We start from the raw sequence: 24096 nt of genomic DNA, 5'->3' as shown, positions 1-24096 counted from the left end.
AGGAGAGATAGGAGAGAGAGAGAGAGAAGAGAAAAGGGAAGAAGAGGAGAGGAGAAGAGAAGAAAAGGAGAAGAGAGAGAGAGAAGGAGAGAGAGAGAGAGAAAAGGGAGAGAGAGAGAGAGAGAAAAGGAGAGAGAGAGAGAGAGAAAAAGGGAGAGAGAGAGAGAGGAAAAAGGGAGAGAGAGAGAGAGAAAAGGGAGAGAGAGAGAGAGAGAGAAAAAGGGGAGAGAGAGAGAGAGAGAAAAAGGGAGAGAGAGAGAGAGAGAGAGAGAAAAAAAGGGAGGAGAGAGAGAGAGAAAAAAGGGAGAGAAGAGAGAGAGAGAAAAAAAGGGAGAGAGAGAGAGAGAGAGAAAAAGGGAGAGAGAGAGAGAGAGAGAGAAAAAGGGAGAGAGAGAGAGAGAAAAAAGGGAGAGAGAGAGAGAGAGAGATAGAAAGGGAGAGAGAGAGAGAGAGAGAAAGAAAAAAGGGAGAGAGAGAGAGAGAGAAAGAAAAAGGGAGAGAGAGAGAGAGAGAGAAAAAGGGAGAGAGAGAGAGAGAGAAAAAGGGAGAGAGAGAGAGAGAGAGAGAAAAAGGGAGAGAGAGAGAGAGAGAGAAAAAGGGAGAGAGAGAGAGAGAGAGAAAGAGAGAGAGAGAGAGAGGAGAGAGAGAAAAAGGGAGAGAGAGAGAGAGAGAGAGAGAGAGAGAGAAAAAAAGGGAGAGAGAGTGTATTCTAGATACAGGACGCCAGGGAGGCACGATGCCACAAAGATTTGCATTGCTGCTTCACAGTGCCAGGGACCCAGGTTCGATTCCCAGCCTCAGGTCACTGTCTGTGTGGAGTTTGCACATTCTCCCTGTGTTTGCATGGGTTTCCTTCCACAGTCCGAAAGATATGCTGGTTAGGTGCATCGGTCATGCTAAATTCTCCCTCAGTGTATCCGAACAGGCACATTTGTGGCGACTAGGGAATTTTCACAGTAACTTCAAGGCAGTGTGACTAATAAATAAACTTTAGGATTTCCTAAGACTAGAGGCAGTAAAGTTCTGAACTGAGGTGGCTCCCATTAAAACGTCAGTCATGGCTACTCTGAAATGGGATTCTACAACCATGGGACCATTCGAGGAGATTTGAGTGGAAATCTCACAGGAAGCAAAAGATCCAAGAAATCTCAACCATCATACAAATTTTCAAAGCAGTATTCAGACCAATTTTGATAAGTATCTGACTTGAGATTTGGGGGTGGAAGTCAAATTGGTGCAGTGGAAATTAAATTTCAGAAGTTTGGTTCAGCAAATAAGTAATAGCGTTCATTTACTTTTAATATCTTTAATATAACTGACCAGACAGCACCTCCCTCTGTGACTGGATCCTGAACTTCTTAACTCACAGACCACAATCCGTAAGGATAGGCAACAACACCTCCTCCACGATCATACTCAACTCTGGTGCCCCACAAGGCTGTGTTCTCAGCCCCCCTACTATACTCCTTACACACCTATGACTGTGGGGCCAAATTCCCCTCCAATTTGATTTTCAAGTTTGCTGACAACATCACCGTTGTGGGTCAGATCTCAAATAATGACGAGACAGAGTACAGGAATGAGATAGAAAATCTGGTGAACTGGTGCTCGATGTCAATAAAATGAAAGAGATTGTCGACTTCAGGAAGCCTAAAGGAGAACATGCCCCTGTCTACATCAACGGGGACGAAACAGAAAGGGTTGAGAGCTTCAAGTTTTTAGGTGTCCAGATCACCAACAACCTGCCCTGGTCCCCCCATGCTGACACTATAGTTAAGAAAGCCCACCACTGCCTCTACTTTCTCAGAAAACTAAAGAAATTTGGCATGTCAGCTATGACTCTCACCAACTTTTACAGATGCACCATAAAAAGCATTCTTTCTGGTTGTATCACAGCTTGGTACGGTTCCTACTCTGCCCAAGACCGCAAGGAACTACAATGTAGCCGAATCCATCATGCAAACCAGCCTCACATCCATTGACTCTGTCTACGCTTCCCACTGCCTTGGCAAAGCAGCCAGCATAATTAAGGACCCCACACACCCCGGAAATTCTCTTGTCCACCTCTTTCTTTCGAGAAAAAGATACAGAAGTCTGAGGTCACGTATCAACCGACTCAAGAACAGCTTCTTCCCTGCTACTGTCAGACTTTTGAATGGACTTACCTTGTCTTAAGTTGATCTTTCTCTATACCCTAGCTATGACTGTAACACTACATTCTGCGCTCTCTCGTTTCCTTCTCTGTGAACGGTATGTTTTGTCTGTATAGCGTGCAAGAAACAATACTTTCCACTGTATGTTAATACATGAGACAATAATAAATCAAATCAAAATCAAATTTAAGATAGCGCTCAGTTATGAACATTCAAGTTATTTGATATTTTTTCAAAAGAATGCTCTGGAATATGTTGACAACTTCCGACACCTTGGCAGCTACCCCTCTCAAAAAGCCACCATTGACAGGGAGACCTCATACCAGATCAGCTGTGCCATATCAACCTTCTATAAACTAGGAAAGCGAGTGATTGACAACAAAGATCTCCGCAAGTCAACAGAAGTCCTACTATTCAGGGCAGTCGCCACACTGCTGTATTGCAGCGAAACTTGGACTGTGTACAAGTGACACAAAACAGCACTCTATAAATTCCATCAGCAATGCCTCTGGCACATCCTCCAGAATGAATGGGAGAATCATCGAACAAACACTGGTGTCCTTCTTGAAGCCAGCTCCACAAGCAATCAGGAAATCTCTTGCAAAATCAACTTTGATGGATGAGTTACTTTGTCCTGATGCCCAAATGGCCAACGTTTCAACAAAAGACAAAGAAAATGCTTCAGATATACTCTGAGCTGTCCTTGAAGCGTGGCAGCATTAACAATAATGACTGGGATGGGCTTGCTGCACTCCCTCTGTGGCCAATAGAGAGGAAGATGGCACAATACTCCAATGCTCTATACAACTGCAGCAAGATTTCCTTATTCCTGAACTCAAATTCCTTCACAATAAAGGCAAACACATCATTTGCCTTCCTAATTTGCTTTCAGTGACTTAGGAACAAAAATACCCAGGTCTCTTTGGACATCAAATTTTCCCAATTTCTCCCCATTTAAGAACTATGCTGCATTTGTGTTTTCCCACCCAAAGTAGTAACTTGGCATTTTTCCAAATATTTAATTTCCACTACCCCACGTGCTCAAAAATTCTTCGGTTGAGAACTGGCTGCTCAGTTAAATGAAGACCCATGGCAGAAACTACCAACATCCTGGAGGTTATTGACCAGAAACTGAACTAGCCATATAAGCACTGTGGCTACAAAAGCAGGTCAAAGGTTAGGAATCCTGCAGCAAATAATTCAGCTCCTGACTCCCCAAAATCAGTCCACCATCGACAAGACTGAAATAAGGAGTGTGATGGCATAAATACCACTTGTCTGGTCACGTGCAGCTCTACAGCTCCAACAATAATCAAGAAGCTCAACACCATCCATGATGAAACAGCCCACTTGATTGGCATCCCATCTACAAACATTTGTTCCCTCCACCACTGACGAACAGTGGCAGCAGTGTGTACCATTTAAAAGATGCACTGCTGGAACTCACCAAAGTTCCTGGGACAGCACTCTCCAAACCCGCTACCATCTAGAAGGATAGCAAATTTCTGGGAACACAAACTCCAGCAAGTTCCCACCCAAGCCTCACTGTCCTGATTTGGAATATATTGCCGTTCCTTCACAGTCACTGGGTCAAAATCCTGACACTCCCACCCTAACAGTACTGTGGATGTACTTACACCAGATAAATTGCAGCGATTCAATAAGACAGCTCACTATCACTTTTTCAAGGGCAATAAATGCTGGCCTAGCCAGTTATGCCTATGAATGTAGAAAAAAATAACTTTCAACCTTAAGTAGCCATCATCCTAGAACTGAGGATCAGACCACGACAATACTCTGAACTCTGATGGCACCCAAACCTGCCAACTGGAAACCAGCTATCTAATTTATTAAACTTATTTTGACAGATAGATTCCTATCTAAAGTAATTACACTAAGATGTCTTTTGAAGTGAAACTTACTCGGAATGTGGGGAAAACAATAACCCCTTGAGCTTGCACCATGACTGATTTGTGTTTTAACTGCAACTGCCCTGTCAAAGTGTAGCTTCCATAAGACATTCAGTGCATTAATGGATCCTTCTGCACTGTTTCTTTGCAGTATCCTAGTGACACTCACTTCGTGTTTTTTTTAAAAACAATTCTTTAAAAAATATTCCTTCATACTTTTGGATAATAAAATTCTACTGATCTATAGTTTTAAAATAATTAACCAAGCAAATACTTACTGCTTTCTGTGGGAGAATGTTCTACATTCCATCACCCTTTTCGTGAAGAAGTATTTCCAAAATTCTCCTTTCAATGGCCTTGTCCAAATTTTAAGGCTATGTCTCCTCGTTCTAGGTTCCCCCATGGAGGAAAAGATTGTTCAGATGTGGAACTTTACTGAATGCCTTTTGGAAATCCATATAAACTGGATATTTAGACATTCCCTGATTATTACAGCCATTGCACCCTCAAAAAATTCAATTAGGTGCATTAGACATGACCTACCCTTTACAGATACATCTCAGTTATCTCTGATCAGTTCAATTTCTCTATGTCACTCTGTCCTTAACTGTAGATTCCAATAACTTCCACACAACAGATGTAACACAAGCAGGCCTATAATCTTCCACATTCTCTCATCTTTCTTAAATAATGGTATTGCACTTTCAATTTTGCAATCTAAATGGACAATTCCTAAATCAAGGAAATTTGGGAAAATTATGAACGAGCCCTGGGACAAAAACCATCAGGCCTTAGGGAATCTCTCAATCTTTAGTGTTCTTTGTTCACGTTAATTGACTGAGTTTGAGTTTTTGACTTATTAGTTTTCTAAAAATGTCAAGTATATTATTTCTTTCTCTACTCTGAAGGTTTCTACAGCCATTATTCAACAAATCTATTATTTCTTATAATAAACTTCCATACTATGTGTTTAAAGAATTCACAATATCCTCAAGTTTCCTTCCTCTTCTAACATAGTTGTAAAAATTTTACATCAGTCCTTCACAATAAATCAAAAGCAGAAGGCATGTAGTGAAGGAACTTTACCTCTCCGGTGGTTGGATGGGTTCCAAATTTCTTTATCCATGGAATGATACTCCTACAGAAAAATGGATCATGGATTTCAGAAAACAGAGATACACAGGCAGAAGACCAGCCACCATAAACTATTTAGAAGGCACATTGGACCAGCAGCCATTAAACTGTAGGATATCCAGTTCTACTTCAGATTCCCATTAATTATTTCCCATTCCAAACCCCACACAAGTGAAATGTTATTTGTCTAATTTTTAAATAAAATTCAATAAAAAAATTTAAGCTGCTTCTGGGAAAAGGGAAAATAAAAGGTAAATATTAAACTTTCTAAAAGATACAATAATAATTTGAAGGTCTAAGTTCACCCCTTGGGATGGTCCGAATTCCAATTTTGTGTATTTTGTCACCATGTCCCTCAATCCCTTCTCTCTCTTCCTTTCCAGAAGGGCATCTTGAACTCATGTACATAGAACATTTCAATGGGCTTTCCAGGCAACATATTCTACAAGTCTTTTGTTTAAAAAAATACTGAAAACAGCAGCTTTGTCAGCATCTGAAAATAGTCTGAGATAAGGTCAGCAAACTAAAAAAAGTATTTTTTCCTTTCCAATTCACTCTGCTATCCCACATATCTCCAGTAATTTTTTTTAGCTTTCACGCATTTGCAGCACTACAAATCTATTAAACCTTCTTGCATAAATCAACTAACGTGGGCCTTCCCTTCCTACTTGTGTTCTTTTAATGTTTAAACTTGTGTCCTCTGACAATTGAACCATTCAGAAAAGAGCACAATCCAGTTAATAATCTAGGAACTCAATATTACTTTGGAGACAAGTTCAAATCCAATGTGACAGCTGGTGTAATTTAAATTCAATTAATAATTCTGGAATAAAAAGCAAATCTCAGTGAAGTTTGACAATGAAACCCATTTAGTTCACTTCAGAGAAGGAAATCTACTATCCTTAGCCAGTTTGGAAGTTTACAACACAAACTATGGCTAATCAACCCAGCTCATCTGTGCCAGTTGAAAGAGAGTTATCCAGTCTAATTCCATTTTCCAATTATTAATCTGTGGCCTTGGAGGTTACAGAACTTCAAATGCATTCCAAATGATATAAAAGAGAACTCAGTTCTTTAGCCTTCCTAAAGTCCAGAATCATTTTGGTTGTACACTTCTGAAACCTCTCCCAAGATCAGGTCATCAGAATTACACACAGTATTCCTGATAATGTCTGAGCAACACCATAAATGGCACCAAAGTAACTACTTTTGATTTGTACTCTGCAATCTATATGTTGTTGGTTCTTTGCTGCGACAGTGATAATTCTAAGTTTAAATTATGTTGTACCCCATTTGCCATCTATGGAATCAATTGTTTAAAAGATCAAAAATCTTTCCAAATCTAGTGATATTGTTTCTTGTTAATTTCACTACTTTATCCAAAAACACAGAGGAGTGTTACCGCTTGTAACCTTGTCCCCAGAAGTTGTCTTCAAGCTTGAAATGTTTCCACTTGAAACTGCCCTCATTTCCCAATGTATACCATCTTTAACTCTACTCCTTAGAGTCTCGCCAATTATTAGTTGCCAAAAATGTAACAGTCAAATATATCTCTAAAAAAGCCACACCAGCCTTTTTTACTATGTCGGTATCATTTTCAAAATGCACCTATAAGTTTGAGCATAATCTCCCCTACTGAATACATGAGGACTGTCCTTTGGCAGTTCTCCACATATTTACTAAGCAAAGCTCTTATCAAGTTTGAAATATGCACTCTTATTAAGATCCAGTAGATGGCATTGCAATACAATTGAGACACCAGAATCATAAATGATTCAGTAAGCGGTGATCAATGTTACCAGGAGGATACCCAGACAGCAAAACAAAGCTGTCACAAGTTAAATATCAGCAGTAATATGGCTGAAACTCAGTGGTTAACTGCTGCCTAGATCTGATAGTTATGCTTGAAACATTAACCCAGCTTTCTCTTCAGACATTGCTCAACTTGCTGCACATTTCAAGGGTTTTCAGGGTTTATTTCAGATTTCCAACATCATCTTTTTGTTATCATTATCACGTCAATGATGCATCAATATTATCACAATCTAGGAGTTCCAGATAGAATCCACTATTTAAAACATACTACAATTTTTTTTAAAATCAAAGCAATGAGAATCATCTGAGGAAATAACTGCTCCCACTGGGATAATTTTAATTCCTACCATCAGGATTTGAGATTCTTTGGCCACTAAGTTCAGAGAGGACTTGAACATTAGTGCTGTTAATATGCATGTTTTAAACAAATCCTTGCCTAAATGGAGCTAGTTTACCAAGTCAGTTACTGGTATAACAAATTATCCCTAAATTAGTCTTCCCTCAATCTTCCCCAATAGGCGTAGGCAAAGGTCACAGGTAGAGGAGGGCACTCAATGTTAAAATGGCGGCACGGGTTCATTGGGTCAAAAGGCCTGTTTCCTGTGCTGTGTTGTTCTTTGTGGTGTGTGTTGAATTGAGGATCAGCAGACAGACGAATTCAATTACAATTCGCGATGGTACATTGTTTCTCTCAGAGATCTCATTCATTAACTCTGTGTTATTATTCAAAAAGACACTTCGCACTTCAGTGTGATTTCAGTGGGAGTTGAGGGCAGGGCTTATAACAACCAGAACGCAGGCACCAAGGTGAAGGAAACAAACCACTGACCAGGGCAGTAGGATAGAAAATAAGAGTTAATGTGCTTCCAGAACTAATTCTAGAAGTAGAAGATCCCTAATTCTACCTGCCTTGTTACACAGTTATCTTAGATCTGGTACTGTGTAATGAGGCAGGTAGAATTAGGGATCCTCTTGGGACGAGTGATCATAGTATGGTTGAATTTCTGAAGCAGATGGAGGGTGAGAAAATAGGGTCCCAAACCAGTGTCCTCTGCTTGAACAGAGGGGAGTATGATAAGATGAGGGCAGAATTGGCTAATGTAGATTGGGGGCACAGATTGGTTGGTAGGACAGCTGAGGAACAGTGGACGATTTTTAAGGAGATCTTTTTCGGTACTCAGCAAAAGTATATTCCGACGTTAAAGAAGGACTGTAAGAAAAGGGATAACCAGCCGTGGATATTGATGGAAATAGAGGAGAGTATGAAATTAAAAACCGATGCAAACAGAGCAGCTAAAAGTAGTGGGGAATTAGAACATAAGAACATAAGAAATAGGAGCAGCAGTAGGCCATCTAGCCCTTCGAGCCTGCCCCGCCATTCAATAAGATCATGGCTGATCTGTCGTGGCTCAGTTCCACTTTCCCGCCCTCTCCCCATAACCCTTAATCCCCTCTCTTATCAAAAACCCATCAACCAGCTTCTTAAAAATATTTAGCGAGGCAGCCTCCACCACTTCAACGGGCAGAGAATTCCAGAGATTCACCACCCTTTGAGTGAAGAAGTTCCTCCTCAACTCCGTTCTAAACCGCCCCCCCCTTTATCTTGAGGCTGTGCCCCCTAGTCCTACTGTCTTTTTTGAGCGGGAAGAGTCTCTCCACCTCTATCCTATCCATCCCATTCATCATCTTATACGTCTCAATGAGATCTCCCCTCATTCTTCTAAACTCTAACGAGTACAAGCCTAGTTTATTCAGCCTCTCCTCATAGCTCAACCCCCTCAACTCCGGTATCAGCCTAGTAAACCTCCTCTGCACTCCCTCCAAGGCCAAAATATCCTTGCGCATGTGCGGCGCCCAAAACTGCACACAGTACTCCAGCTGCGGCCTCACCAATGCCCTATACAGCTGCAGCAAGACCTCCCTACTTTTATATTCAATCCCCCTCGCTATGAAGGCCAGCATCCCATTCGCCTTCCTGACCACCTGCTGCACCTGCAAGCTGGGTTTTTGCGACTCATGCATAAGGACCCCGAGGTCCCTCTGCACCGTCGCCTGCTGCAGTTTTTCGCCACGTACGTAATAGTCCTTCCTACCATTCTTCCTACCAAAGTGGACCACCTCACACTTGCCAACATTAAATTCCATTTGCCATTTCCTGGCCCATTTGCCCAGCCTATCTAGATCCTTCTGCAGACTCTCCACACCCTCCGCACAATTTGCCTTTCCCCCAATCTTGGTGTCATCAGCAAATTTCGACACCCTACACTCGGTTCCCTCCTCCAGATCATCTATATAAATGGTAAATAGCTGAGGCCCCAGCACCGACCCCTGGGGCACCCCACTAGTCACCAACCGCCAATCCGAATAGCACCCATTGACCCCCACTCTCTGTCTCCTATTTGACAACCAATCCTCTATCCACGCTAACACCCTACCCCAAACTCCATGTCCCCTGACCTTCTGCAATAACCTCTTGTGAGGTACCTTGTCAAATGCCTTCTGAAAATCCAGAAAGACCACATCCACCGGCTCTCCTCTATCCACTGCCCTAGACACATCCTCATAGAACTCCAGTAAATTTGTCAGACACGACTTCCCTTTAATGAAACCGTGTTGCGAAGATTGGGAAAGATTTAAAAATCAACAAAGAATGACTAAGAAAGTGATAAAGAAAGGAAAGATAGAGTATGAAGCTAAACTAGCTGTAAATATAAAGAATGATAGTAAAAGTTTTTACAAATATATAAAGAGGAGACTGGCTATAGTGAATGTTGGACCCTTGGAGGACGAGAGGGGGGATTTAGCGGTGGGTAATGAGGAAATGGCTGAGACTTTAAATAAGTTTTTTGTGTCGGTCTTCACAGAGGAGGACACAAATAGCTTACCGAATATTAAAGATAGAGGGTTGATGGGGGATGAGGTCCTTAATACAATTACTGTTACTACAGAGTTAGTGCTTGGTAGGCTAACAGGACTGAAGGTAAACAAGTCCCCGGGACCGGATGGAATGCATCCCAGGGTTCTGAAAGAAATGGCAGAATAGCAGATGCCTTGGTAATTATTTATCAAAATTCGCTGGACTCTGGGGAAGTGCCGGCGGATTGGAAAACAGCTAATGTTACGCCGCTGTTTAAAAAAGTTAGCAGACAAAAAGCAGGGAGCTATAGGCTGGTTAGCTTAATGTCCATAGTTGGAAAAATGCTAAAATCCATCATCAAAGAAGAAATAGCAGGACACCTACAAAAGAGCGGTTTGATCAAGCAGACGCAGCATGGATTCGCGAAGGGGAAGTTGTGTTTAACAAAATTACTGGATTTTTATGAAGATGTGGCTTGTGTGGTAGACAGAGGGGAATCGGTGCATGTAGCGTTTTTAGATTTCCAGAAGGCGTTCGTTAAGGTGCCTCACAAAAGGTTGCTGCAGGCTCTCAGTGCCAGGGACCCAAGTTCAATTCCTGGCTTGAATGTCTGTCTGTGTGGAGTTTGCACACTCTCCCCGTGTCTGTGTGGGTTTCCTCCCACAGTTCAAAGATATGCAGGTTAGGTGGATTGACCATGATAAATCATCCCTTAGTGTCCCAAGATGTGTAGGTTAGGTAAATTAGCCATGGCAAATGTGTGGGGTTATGGCAATAGGGTGGGGGGACAGGATCTGGGTAAGTCTTTCTGTCAGAGAGAGTTGGTGCAGACTCGATGGGCCAAATGGTCTCCTTCTGCATTGTAAGGATTCTATGATTGCTTCAACAGGATATTCCAAACCTGTGACGTAGACAGCAGATGCATCAAAACATACCACTTGCAAGTTCCCCTCCAGGTCGCATGCCATTCCAGCTTAGAGCTATACCGCCATCCCTCACCAGTACTGGGTCAAAATCCTAGGACTCCCTTCCTAAGAGTACTGTGGGCACTCCTACAACACATGGACTGCAGCAGTTCAAGAAGGCAGCTCACCACCAACTTCTCAAAGACGATTAGGGATGGGCAATAAATGATGGCCTAGTCAGTGCCAGCTACATATCAAGAATGAATTATAAAAACTTGGAACGCAAACTAAGACGAGAGGTCAAGTCCAATAAGGTTCCTATACTTACAGGAGATCAAACACCATTCCATCAGGGGTACACACTGGGTACTCAAAGGGTTGAAGAGATAAGCTGAAAGAGAAAACAGCATTCAGGCAAGTAAAGCCTAGTAAGTGCTAAGACCATATATCTTCAATTGATACCATAAAGACAAACATACATTGCAACACTCACTATTCATATTAAACTACACACACACATAAAAAGATGGATTCTGAATAAACTAAAAGCAGCTTTATTAAAAAGACAGAAATACATTGCTGGAAGCATGATTTGCACTTGACAGCCACACATATATTGAGGGGGAATGTTATGACATGGAAACAAGTGGTTTATACTTGAAGCTCCCATGGTGAGATGGAGCTGAAAACCCTCTTTTGACTCAAAGAATTCAGAAAAGATTTAGGAATTAAATCAATTTGAAGATATGGGAACTGACATCAGCCTACAACCCAATTATTCTCTAAATTCATAGCAACATAGATTAAAATTTGAATGAGAATGAGAGAATATATAATCTTCTTATACAGGAGATGAAAAACGTATGATTATAATGCATCCCAAGAAGTTACAGTTACAATTTTACTGGAATTATTTGCAAAATTTGGATAGACAGCTGTTGAAGAGTTATACCAAGTGCAATACAAACATTCATGACAACAGCTTAAAGAATACCGATGTTTCTTTTGTCATTTCCTCTTTAATATTTCTAAGGAATTACAATATATGGGAACTTGGGAAAGACAGATAGCGAAGAAGCTTAGAGGCCGTTAGGCCCTCACAAAGAAAACTGAAGGAAGTACACAGACTTCAAGCAGGGCCTTAGCATAAAAGATTCACATTGGCTCACCTATTCTAAATCTCACAGCTCCAATGCAATCTCCAGGGTATTATTATTGTAATGTATTTTCAGAAGCACAATGAGCCAGAACCACAGTTTAGTACAGTGGGGCAGCAAAACGGCACAGTGGTTAGCACTGCTGCCTCACAACACCAGGGACCCACGTTCGATTTCCAGCTTGGGTCACTGTATGTGTGGAGTCTGCACGTTTTCCCCATGTCTGTATGGGTTTCCCCTGAGCATTCCAATTCCTCCCACAGTCCAAAAGACATGGTTAGATGCACTGGCCACGCTAAATTCTCCCTCAGGTGTACCCTAACAGGCGCCAGGTGGCAACTAGGGGACTTTCACAGTAACTTCATTGCAATGTTAATGTAAGCCTATTTGTGACACTAATAAATAAACTTGAAACTAATTTAGCAACAAGGTGGCCTTACCTGCAGTGATCAAAGGGCAAACGGCGGAAGTTCGCTTGTGGAATAACTGCAGGATGGAAGAAATAACGATAATTACTTTCTTGAAAGAAACAACCTTATGTATTAATTGTAAGATCTAATTGTATAAATCAACGAGGATTGGAACACATCTGCCAGTCTACCAGCACAGTCAACAACAACTTGTATTTATGTAGGACATTTAACACCACACAACATCCCTATGGGGGAGTTATGTGTTGCAGGTGCAGTAATAGCTGTGTTTCCTGCCAGGTCTGCTAGAAATTGATTCATTGTTCTCACAGCTCACACTCAGCTAATTCAGAAGTGTAAACTCCATATTATGTCCCTGGAGGACTTTTAAGTCGAACTCTACTAACAAAATGTAGAGAACTGTAAAGAAAACCAACGACAAAAAAGATCATCCGGAGGCAACTGGAGAGGAATCAGTTTTTCGATGTGGTGACTGGCCATTGAGTCAGGTCTTAACACGGCACTTTCAAAGGTGTTGTAATTGATCACTACTAATATTATCAAAGTCACTGATGAGAAACTTTGTTAGTGCAAAACATCAGTGCTCACGCTATCGAACTGCAGAGTACTGTTAAAAGGCTTGATGAAGCAGAGGAGAGAATTTTACTGTAGAAAATGCATCTTCCTTGGTTGAGGTCCATTTACAGTCTATGAAAAAACAACGTCTGGCAATGTCAGAACATCTAGACCATTTACAGAACCAAGGGCTGGCTACCACGCTTTCTCAACATAGAAATGAAAGCCGGGAGTATTAGACTGAAAACAGCTTACTTGCTCTGAGGACCAGGGCAACCAGTGACCCCGGCACATAATTATGCGTTTCCACAACTTCAAAGATCACCACAAAATGATGGAGGCAACTAGACGTGGTGGGTCTTACTCTACAATGGACTGAAGGTCTCTTTCTATCAAGATTTTTAATTGGCGATACAACAAAGACACAATGTTTTGATGAAGTTAGAAGATGACTGAAGGCCATCAGAGCACAGTATGCCATAATGTATCCTGCCAGACTGAGGGTGACATTCAACAAGTCAACAAAAGCATTCGATACCCTGTCGAAAGTCATGATTTTGCAAACTCCATAGAAAGCAATAATTCAAGTCTCTCAGCTGAATGACATTATTAACAGGTTGTAGTTGACCATAAAGTTTGGACTTCATCCCTTTTTATTATATTCTTTAATTTTGTACCTATGCTTTTCATCTGACAGGGATGATCCAGTAACTGTCTGAATCAGAGTGTAATGCACTTAAATGCTGAGAATCACACATAACTGTGATAAATAATATCCTTCAGCCTTTTTTTCTAATCAAAGAATTGCCTTGCAGGTTGTATGATATTAGGGCTAAATAAGAAATGTCCTTTTTCAACTTTGACATTTTCAACATATTATCTGTCTCCCTCTCAATGTTAAATACGAGTGGCACCACTGCTGGGAGATGGACCTGTGACTTCAACCTTAATAGACAAGGTTAGATTACAGAGCTTCTTTCTCTTTATAATACTTGGTAATTTTTCCTTCCTGTACAAAGAGGCTCCTTGTTACAAATATGGAATGTATGTTTGTTTAGTCAAACAAGGCCTCACATTTGGTGAGGAAATCCTCCTTACAGTTAACTGTTTGTTCTGTTGTTTAAAACAGTTCTTGTGGGATTATTCTCCCTGGAATGATAGAGGCTGAAGGGTGGCCTGATAGAAGTTGATAAAGTTATGAGGAGTGTAGATAATGTGAACAGTTGGAAGCTTTTTCCCAAGCCAGAAATGACAATTATGAAGGTGCACAAGTTTAAGGTAAGGGGGGAAAAGGTTCAGTAATGATGTGCAGGGGAAGATTCTTTTTTAACACAGAGGGTGGTAGGGGCCTGGAATGCACTGCCAAGTGAGGTGATTCAGGTAGACACATTAGTGACATTTAAGGCATATCTGGATGGACACATGAACAGGCGGGGAAATAGAAGTTACAGGCAGTTGGTCTAGACAGGGCAACATGATCAGCGCAGGCTTCATGGGTTGCACAGTACAGCATAGGAACCTTTCCCCTTGGAAAAGCAGCCAGTATGATTAAGGACCCCATGCACCTGGACATTCTCTCTTCCAACTTCTTCCATCGGGAAAAAGATACAGAAATCTGAGGTCACGTACCAGCTGACTCAAGAACAGCTTCCTCCCTCTGTCATCAGGCCATTGAATGGACCTACCTTGCATTAAGTTGATCCTTATGCGCTAGCAATGCCTGTAACACTACATTCTGCACTCTCTCCTTTCCTTCTCTATGTACAGTATTCTTTTTGTGTAGCTTGCAAGAAACAGTACTTTTCACATTATACTAATACAAGTGACAATAATAAATCAAATCAGAATCAAACCCAGGTTGTAAAATAAATTTTGCCAAGTCTGAGGTTGTCATTAGGAAAGCTTAGAGGACAGCCTCCCCTTGCTCCTTCCCACTTTAGATGATCCCCTTCTGGTTTTTCTTGTTAGCTATCTTTATTACCCCCTTATTCAGGCAATGTTTATATAAAGTGTGATCTACGTCATTGGACCTCTTTACATCTATAATGTAGCTGGCAGGATGGCAGCGATTAAGATGAATGTATTATCAAAGTTGCTTTACTCTTTACAGATGTTACTAATTTTGCTTTCAGCTAAGTTCCTGAAGGAAATCAATGGGGGGGGTGGTTTAGCTCCTTTATATGGAGCAAAAAGAAACCTCCCTTAATACTGGCCAAATTGCAACTTCCAAGTTCAAAAGATTGCCAAATCTAAAATTATATCAGCTAGCCTCTCAACTGAAATTTATATGGGAATGGATAAGGACGGACCCCACTTCCATATGTCTTAATACTGAGGTTTGTCAGACTGAATATTCTTAACAATCTTTCTTTCTTAGAAATTTGAAGACAGTACCAGACAAATGTGAGAACCAAATTATTAACATTCAGAGCCTGGAAAATGGCCCATCATTTGAACATAAGAACATAATAAGAACATAAGAAATAGAAGCAGGAGTAGGCCATCTAGCCATTCGAGCCTGACCCACCATTCAATCAACCCACCATTCTGTCGTGGCTCAGTTCCACATTCCTGCCCTCTCCCCATAACCCTTAATCCCCTCGCTTATCAAAAACCCATCAACCCGCGTCTTAAAAATATTTAGCGAGGTAGCCTCCACCACCTCAATGGGCAGAGAATTCCAGAGATTCACCACCCTTTGAGTGAAGAAGTTCCTCCTCAACTCCGTTCTAAACCGCCCCCCCCTTTATCTTGAGGCTGTGCCCCCAGTCCTACTGTCCTTTCTGAGCAGGAAGAGTCTGTCCACCTCTATCCTATCCATCCCATTCTTATACGTCTCAATGAGATCTCCCCTCATTCTTCTAAACTCTAACGAGTACAAGCCTAGTTTATTCAGCCTCTCCTCATAGCTCAACCCCCTCAACTCCGGTATCAGCCTAGTAAACCTCCTCTGCACTCCCTCCAAGGCCAAAATATCCTTGCGTAAGTATGGCAACCAAAACTGCACACAGTACTCCAGCTGCGGCCTCACCAATGCCCTATACAGCCGCAGCAAGACCTCCCTACTTTTATATTCAATCCCCCTCGCTATGAAGGCCAGCATCCCATTAGCCTTCCTGACCACCTGCTGCACCTGCAAGCTGGGTTTTTGCGACTCATGCACAAGGACCCCGAGGTCCCTCAGCACTGTCACCTGCTGCAGTTTTTCGCCACGTAAGTAATAATCCTTCCTACCATTATTCCTACTAAAGTGGACCACCTTGCACTTGCCAACATTAAATTCCATTTGCCAGTTCCTGGCCCATTCGCCCAGCCTATCTAGATCCTTCTGCAGACTCTCCACACCCTCCGCGCAATTTGCCGTTCCACCAATCTTGGTGTCATCAGCAAGTTTCGACACCCTACACTCGGTTCCCTCCTCCAGATCATCTATATAAATGGTAAATAGCTGAGGCCCCAGCACCGACCCCTGGGGCACTCCACTAGTCACCAACTGCCAATCCAAATAGCACCCATTAACCCCCACTCTCTGCTTCCTATTTGACAACCAATCCTCTATCCACGCTAACACCCTACCCCCAACTCCATGCCCCCTTACCTTCTGCAATAACCTCTTGTGAGGTACCTTGTCAAACGCCTTCTGAAAAGGGAGGGAAGGTCTATATGAACTTCTGCTCTCAATCCTATACAGAAAAACCCTGATTTCTCTCCAGGTCTCATGGACAATATTTTGACATTTGGGGTAATGGATTTGTTTCGAAGCACTTCCTTATTATCTTTTGAGCAACTTGTCAACAATGTGATAGCCCCAAACATTCTTTTTCTCAGATGCTCACTAATTAGAGACTTTGCTCTTAATAAAACAACTTTGCATCTTGATGCCCAGTATCGCCCCTGTAGAAAAGAGTTTACTGTTCGTAGAACGAAAGCAATTTAATTCATAAGTTTTCAGACACATCATGTTCAATATGAACATGCAAGAGGATTTGGGGAAAAGGACCTTGCAATGAATATCGAAGGCGATCTAGGGAGTTATCTGGGAGAATGCAAATAAAATTTTCATCTGAAATAAAGTGAAGGAGATTCAACTAACAATTCCACATCGTTACACCAAGTTTAAGACATAAGATGGACCTTGCCATATCTCCACTATGCCAAAAATGTAAATTTGTAAGAGGGGGCTATACACACTGTACCTGGTCTTGTGTCAAAATAAAAACTATTGGTCAGGTATACTTGAAGAGCTGGAAAATATTTTTGATGTGGCCTTGGACATGGACCCTGAGTTTTTGATTTTGACGCTTCCAGATAAACATATAATTGATGTATGCGAAAAGATTGTCTGATATTTTAATATTTGCAGCACGGAAAAATATTTTACATTCTTGAATCAATGATGAGTCATCTTCTGCAGATAACTGGCACAAAATCATTATAGAGTGCATTCCAATGGGAATGTCTAGCTTGTATACTTCAATCCAAGTTGGACTCATTCGAAAAGGTATGGGACCTCTATCTTAAATATACAGGTTCCATTGTGTCGGATTTACTCCATAATACTTTCCACAGAACATGCAGCACTGCCCTTAATATAATGTACATGAGGGTGTATGCCTCCGCTCCCTCTTTTTGTATTTTGTTCTTTTTCTTTCCACCCAGTTTTCTGTTAAAGCGTTGGGTCAATTGAACCAGTTACATTGTTTTTTCTATGCAGTAAAATGATTGTACTATATTTATCAATTTTACAGGTGTGTTGTTTTGTTTAAAGGAAAAATCTCAAAAATATTTACAAAACAAAATCCCTATGACATTTCACAGGGATATTATAAAATATGAAATGAGCCACAAGTAAATAATGGGGTAGATAACAAAATGCTTGGTCAGAGAAGTAAGTTTCAATTAGGAGAGAAGACAATTAGAGTGGCAGAGAGATTAAGGAAAGAAATTCAAGGGCTTAGGTCTGAGGCAACTCAAGGCTGCCAATAGTGCAATGATTAAAATTGAAAGTGCTCAAAAGAGCACAGAATTAGATGAACACAGATATCTTAGTGTGTTGGGAATTCCAGTCAATTACAGAGATAGGAAGGGCATGAAGGACTTGCAAAAATGCTGTAATTTTTAAAATTGTGGTGTTGCCAACATAGGTCATGTTCAACATTCAGCACTACGTGAGCAAAGATTTCCTCCAATACTGGGAAAACTGAAGGCCTATCCATCACAAATTCAATCCCTGAGCCACAACTCCATCTACTTCTAGCTATGGTCCGAAGCTGAGGCATATTGTTTGTAACCACCAGTGTTTGCTATCACAGACAACTTGGAAATGGGATGAATAAAAACAAACAGCACCAGTCCATAACTATGTTAGGCCAACCATCAAAATGGTCAGAGTCCTTTCCAAAGTTGGGAGCATTTATTTTTCTAAACAAAAGTGAGTCACAAATATACTGCAATCTTCCTTCTAATCAAATTTAACTTGGTCACAGGCAAAATCTGAACCTCACGTGTGGGAAATCAGTCTAATTTCATGACTCTGTAAGTATTGTCTGTGAAGTTTGAAGACAGTGGTGTTTGAAGAGAACAAAGAAGAAAAGTACAGCACAGGAACAGGCCCTTTGGCCTTCCAAGCCTGTATCAATCATGATGCCCTAAGCTAAAAAAACCCTTCTGCCCTTACTCGGTCCATATCACTCTATTCCCTCTATTCATGTACCCATTCAAATGCCTCTTAAATGTTGCTGACATGCCTGCTTTCACCACATCCTCTGGCAACGTGTTCCAGACACCCACCACTCTCCACGTTAAAAACTTACCCCGCACATCTCCCTTAAACTTTCCCCCTGTCACCTTGAACCTGTGCCCCTTATGATTGATTCATCCACCCTTGGAAAAAGCCTCTAATTATCAAGTGTTTCTCTAGAATTTTGTGAATGACAGCACAATAAGGTGCCCTTCAATTTTCCTTCACTGAAGCACCTTTCCACCACAGGTCCGTGCACAAGAACCTGTACACTGCTGGAATTACTAATACTTTACTCAGCCATAGACCATTAACTAAGTAAAGTGACGAGGCAGCTGCAAAAGCATATCCAGTCATACAACCATTATATCAAGGAATATCAAATAGATATTTAAAAAGCATTGTGTGCATCAACAGAAAATATTATTTCTATTTTATACAAATATAATACCAACAGAAATCACAGTACCCTGCTACTAAAGGACAGTGCAAATCCAACTTACCTGTTTTCTTGCCGCCATAAAAGTTGGTATATTCTGTACAAGTGATGTACCTGCAAAAGAAAAGTAAATGTGAGTCCAAGACTACAAACATTAGAAAGGCAAATAAGTTGCAAGTTAAGTATTCACGAGTACAAGTCACTCATTACAAGTCACGAGCAGGGCGACTAGGAGATTTTCACAGTAACTGCATTGCCTACTTGTGACAAATAAATAAACTTTTCAACTGAATGCACACACATACTAACAGTTTTAACCAATATTAAAAATATATTTCTGATATACTAAATTTGATTCCCTCACAAAAATGCATCCCAATAAAAAGCAGTGCCTTCAGGAAAGAAAGGGACACATGAGCTGATGTGAGCCAGGACGACAGTTGGGACAAGTTGTATATCCAGAAAGCACAAGTGTGGTGCAAGGTCAAGCTCACTTCACTTTTCCCCAACAACACACCTTATACCCACTTCAGTACATAATCTGTACTGTTCAAGTGGCCACTTTTCCAGTTCCAAAGCAAAGCTCATGAAATTGAAATCTGATAGTGGAGAATACTGGAACTGGAAAAACACACACAAGTCATTACTGGACTTGTACTGTACAACAATCTTAGATGATGAGGTATCAAACAAACTCCCCATCACCTAATTAGACAGAAGATACCATCATTTTTTTTTCATTTGTAGGCAGGAAGTCATAGCTTCTATGCAATGTCAGTTTAAACTGTACCTTACAATGAAAGAAGCATACTTTCCATCACTGGAGATTAACAAAGCACCATGTGCTGCTATATGAATGAAAGTTGCCAAGATGCAATCAACTAAGTTCTTCTTCTATTGATTTGTTGCATAGAATAGCAATAGGCAAGTAGCAAAGTTGGCATAGCATTTCCAGGACAACACGATCCTCAATGCAGGTGCTTGAGATGAATGTTTTCTTTCAATTCCTCATGTGGTGTCACTGCCTTACAACACGTGATATTCTGTTAGCACAAACATAAACCTAAATAATGGTCCTGGAAGGGAAGTATCACAGTAATAAAGTTTAAAGTGCAGAATTGACACTTTGAGGATAAGGTAGGGTGGAACTGGCAGGAAGAGGTAACTTTGCAAAGGAGGCACTGCACGAAGGAACAACATACAACAAGGACAACAACTTGCAATTCAGTGCTTCACACTGCCATGATCAAGCACCAACTAATGAGGCAAAGGAGACATTAAAACAGGCATCTAAGTACTGGATCAAATAGGTAGATTTTAAGCAGCATCTTAAAAGAGGGGACAGATAGGTAGTTCTAGGGCTCAGGGTCTCGACCACTGAAGACAGACTTGCTGGTGGAGCAATTAAAATCAGGAAATCACAAGAGGCCAGAATCAGAGTGCAGAAATTACAGAGCATTGTAGGACTGGAGGAAAATACAGAAGTGAGCAGCGGTAAGGCCACGGAGCGATTTGAAAAACAATGCAGCTAATTTTAAAAATTAAGAAGTGGAATGTATCGAAAGGGTTTATCCTGGTGAACCCGGTATGAGCTGTGGGTCCGCTCTCTTTATTGAAGTTCAGAGTCACAGAGCACAGACAGGGGAAGACTGGGCCCCGGCCTCCTATAAACAACTCGAGGCTCACACACACACACACATTATCGCCGCTCACATTTTATCTTTCTGATGCTGCCTCTTCCCCATGGCGTCCGGTAACTTGTCGCTGCCCCAAACAAACTCCAAATAACTCCTCTCCCGGCCACCGGAAACGAACTTGTCTCACTGCCTGCCAACCGGTCCGCCCGCGATAAGGTGCCGATCAGACTCGGAGCGCTGGGCCTAATGTTCCGCCCTGGACAGAACGTTCCGCCCTCTGCTCACAATGAAGTTGGCTTGGGCTTGTTTAAAGTTACTCAAGATTCTTTGTGAAATGCTGAGAGGGGTCCAGCAATCAAAACACTTATTATTTTGAAAATGACAGTCATCACCTTTCCAGTTGTATTGCAAAGACACTTTCAATAAGATTTTAATTTATGTTCAACATACATAAGAACATCAGAAATAGGAGCAGGAGTAGGCCATCTCGCCTTTCGAGCCTGCTCCACCATTCAATAAGATCATGGCTGATCTGAAGTGGATCAGTTCCACTTTCCCGCTTTCTCCCCATAACCCTTAATTCCCTTGTCTGTCAAAAATCTACTTACCCGTGACTTAAACATATTCAGTAAGGTAGCCTCCACCACTTCAACGGGCAGAGAATTCCAGAGATTCACCACCCTTTTGAGTGAAGAAGTTCCTCCTCAACTCTGATCTAAACTGCCCCCCCCAAATAGGATATAGGATATATGATAGGATATATGCCCCCCAAATACCATATAGGAAAATGAACAGTGAATTTATTTTATCCATTATCAGGACATGTCTGTACTCACGACACACATACAGAGAGATGTAAAGTATTGAAAGGCTCACCGTAATAGACAAAGGGTAGGTGAACAGTGAAAACATTTAAAGAAACATTTCTAAATATTCAAAAAGATGCATACCTTTGAAAAACAAAATTTCAGCTCCAAAGATCCGTTTATGACTTATTCGGGACATTACTAAAGAACAAAGAAAAGTACAGCACAGGAATAGGTTCTTCAGCCCTCCAATCCCATGCCAATCTTGATGCCATAACTAAACTAAAAAAGACCTTCTGTCCTTACTCGGTCTGTATCCTTCTATCCCCTCGCTATTCATGTACCCATCCAGATGCCTATTAAGTGTTGCTAATGTGCCTGATTCCACCACCTCGTATGGTAGCGTTCCAGCCACCCACCACTCCCTGTGTGAAAAACTTGCCCCACACGTCTCCCTTAAAATTTTCCCCTCTCACCTTGAACCTGTGTCCCCTTATAACTGACACTTCTACCCTGGGAAAAAGCTCTGACTATCCATCCTGTCTAGCTTGTCATAATTTTGTAGACCTCTATCAGGTCTCCCCTCAGCCTCCATCTTTCCAGTGAAAACAATCCTAGTTTATTCAACTTCTCCTCATAGCCAACACCCTTGAGACCAGGCAACATCCTGGTGAACCTTCTTTGCACTCGCGCTCTCTCCAAAGCTTCTACATCCTTCTGGTGGTGTAGTGACCAGAACTGAACACAGAACTCAAAATGTGGTCAAACCTAGCTTTTATATAGCTGCTACATGGGCTGCGATTCTCCCATCGCGACCTGCAACTTTTCTGTAAGGTTGCAGTGTGAGACACGCGTCTGTGGCCTTGAACAGGGATTTGCGCATGTGTCAGGAAGGCATGTGCACCTCCCAGAGAGGGCAAACGACCGCCAATCATACCACACTGGAAACCGGTGGGAACACAGTAAAGTGTCTGACAACACCAGGTTTAAGTCCAACCGATTGATTTGTTAGTACACTCACTAGCTTTCGGGTTAGTCCCTTCGTCAGGCAGGTAAGTCATTTAAATCTGTTTTTAAGCTGTTTTAAATATGCATGTTAGTTAATTATTGGGACCTTTCAGGTCCTTATTGAATCTCCCACCCTGCCAGGAATACTTCATTCTGGCGGGGTTCAGACTAGCTCCCCTCATTAGGGGAACTAGCAGAAGACCACGCCGGAGTGAAGGGGGGCGATTGGGAGTTCCAGGGGATTGGGCAGTGGGAGATATGGGCACATTGGCAGTGCCAGCCTGTGCCCCCGGCACTGCCCAAGGGGCACATTGTCCGTGCCCAGGGAGTACCTTGGCACTGCCCATGGGGCATTGGGCAGCACTAAGGGGACGGGGCTTATTGTGGGTGCGCCAATTGTGGGCAAGGCTTATGGGGTGATCGGTGGGGCTGGGGTGTCCCACTGCTCTTTGCAAGACAGTCGGTCTGGAATGGAGGGAGGGCAGTGATTGGGGTGGGCTGGGGGGGGTGGGCTGCCTCCGGGGGGATCTGACACCGGGGATGGGTCAGTGGTGGGGTCTGCCGGGATGAGGGGAGTCTGCCGGGGTGAGCGAGGGGGTGGGGGGAATCACCACTGCTGGGGGCTAGTTCCTGGACATTGGGGCGCCTCGGTGGAGGGGGGGGTGGGGCGGTGTCAGGGCTGGCCTGGGAATTGCTGTGGGGGCTACTATCAGGCCATGGTGTGGGGCTGGAGGGGCAGCACTGTGGGGGTCCTGGGCTGGCCAGTAAACGGGAGGTTGCCAGTTTGGGGCCTCTGTGCATGCACGGTGCTCCAGAACTGTCAAACTGAGGCCCTGCCCTCTGGGTTTTTAATGATATTCCGGACTAGAACTTCTGCAGTGCACAGAGTCCGGACATTCATGTGAGAAGCTGATTTGATTTGATTTATTACTGTCACATGTGCTAACATTACAGTGAAAAGCCTTGTTTCTTGCACGCTATACAAACAAAGCATACTGTTCATAGAAAAGGAAACAAGAGAGTGCAGAATGTAGTGTCACAGTCGTAGCTAAGGTGTAGAGAAAGATCAACTTAGTGCAAGGTAAGTCCATTCAAAAGTCTGACAACAGCAGGGAAGAAGCTTGAGTTGACTGGTACATGACCTCAGACTTTTGTATCTTTTTCCCAGTGGAAGAAAGAATGTCTGGGGTGCGTAGGGTCCATAATTCTGCTGGCTGCTTTGCCGAGGCAGCAGGAAGTGTAGACAGAGTCAATGGATGGGAGGCTGGTTTGTGTGATGGATTGGGCGACATTCACAGCCTTTTTTAGTTCCTTGCGGTTTTGGGCAGAGCAGGAGCCCATACCAAGCTGTGATACAACCAGAAAGAATGCTTTCTATGGTGCATCTGTAAAAATTGGTGAGAGTCGTGGCTGACATGTCAAATTTCCTTTGTCTTCTGAGAAAGCAGAGGCGTTGGTGGGCTTTCTTAACTATAGTGTCGGCATGGGGGGGGGCAACCAAGATTGACAGAACAGTTTGGATTTAGAACAGTTTTCTCACCAATTTAGC

At 42.2% G+C, this 24096-nt stretch overlaps 1 protein-coding gene across 1 annotated transcript in view; it reads right to left on the bottom strand.

Annotated features, from left to right (window-relative positions):
* Nucleotides 1–20926, bottom strand: part of ppil2 (peptidylprolyl isomerase (cyclophilin)-like 2) — a 324215-nt gene extending 303289 nt beyond the window's left edge. Inside the window, exons 1-5 of the mRNA XM_080208513.1 lie at nt 20810–20926; nt 19161–19210; nt 12372–12417; nt 11103–11165; nt 5150–5201 (exon numbers count right to left, since the gene is read on the bottom strand). Coding sequence (XP_080064639.1) covers nt 5150–5201; nt 11103–11165; nt 12372–12417; nt 19161–19210; nt 20810–20841 — 243 coding nt within the window. The 5' untranslated portion in view covers nt 20842–20926. The remainder of the gene's footprint in view (nt 1–5149; nt 5202–11102; nt 11166–12371; nt 12418–19160; nt 19211–20809) is intronic.
* Between the last annotated feature and the right edge of the window lie 3170 nt (nt 20927–24096).

This window comes from Carcharhinus amblyrhynchos, chromosome 20 (genome assembly GCF_965287045.1).
Source record: "Carcharhinus amblyrhynchos chromosome 20, sCarAmb.v2.hapA, whole genome shotgun sequence".
Lineage (NCBI taxonomy): Eukaryota > Metazoa > Chordata > Chondrichthyes > Carcharhiniformes > Carcharhinidae > Carcharhinus > Carcharhinus amblyrhynchos.
This window is presented reverse-complemented; position numbering and strand designations above follow the sequence as displayed.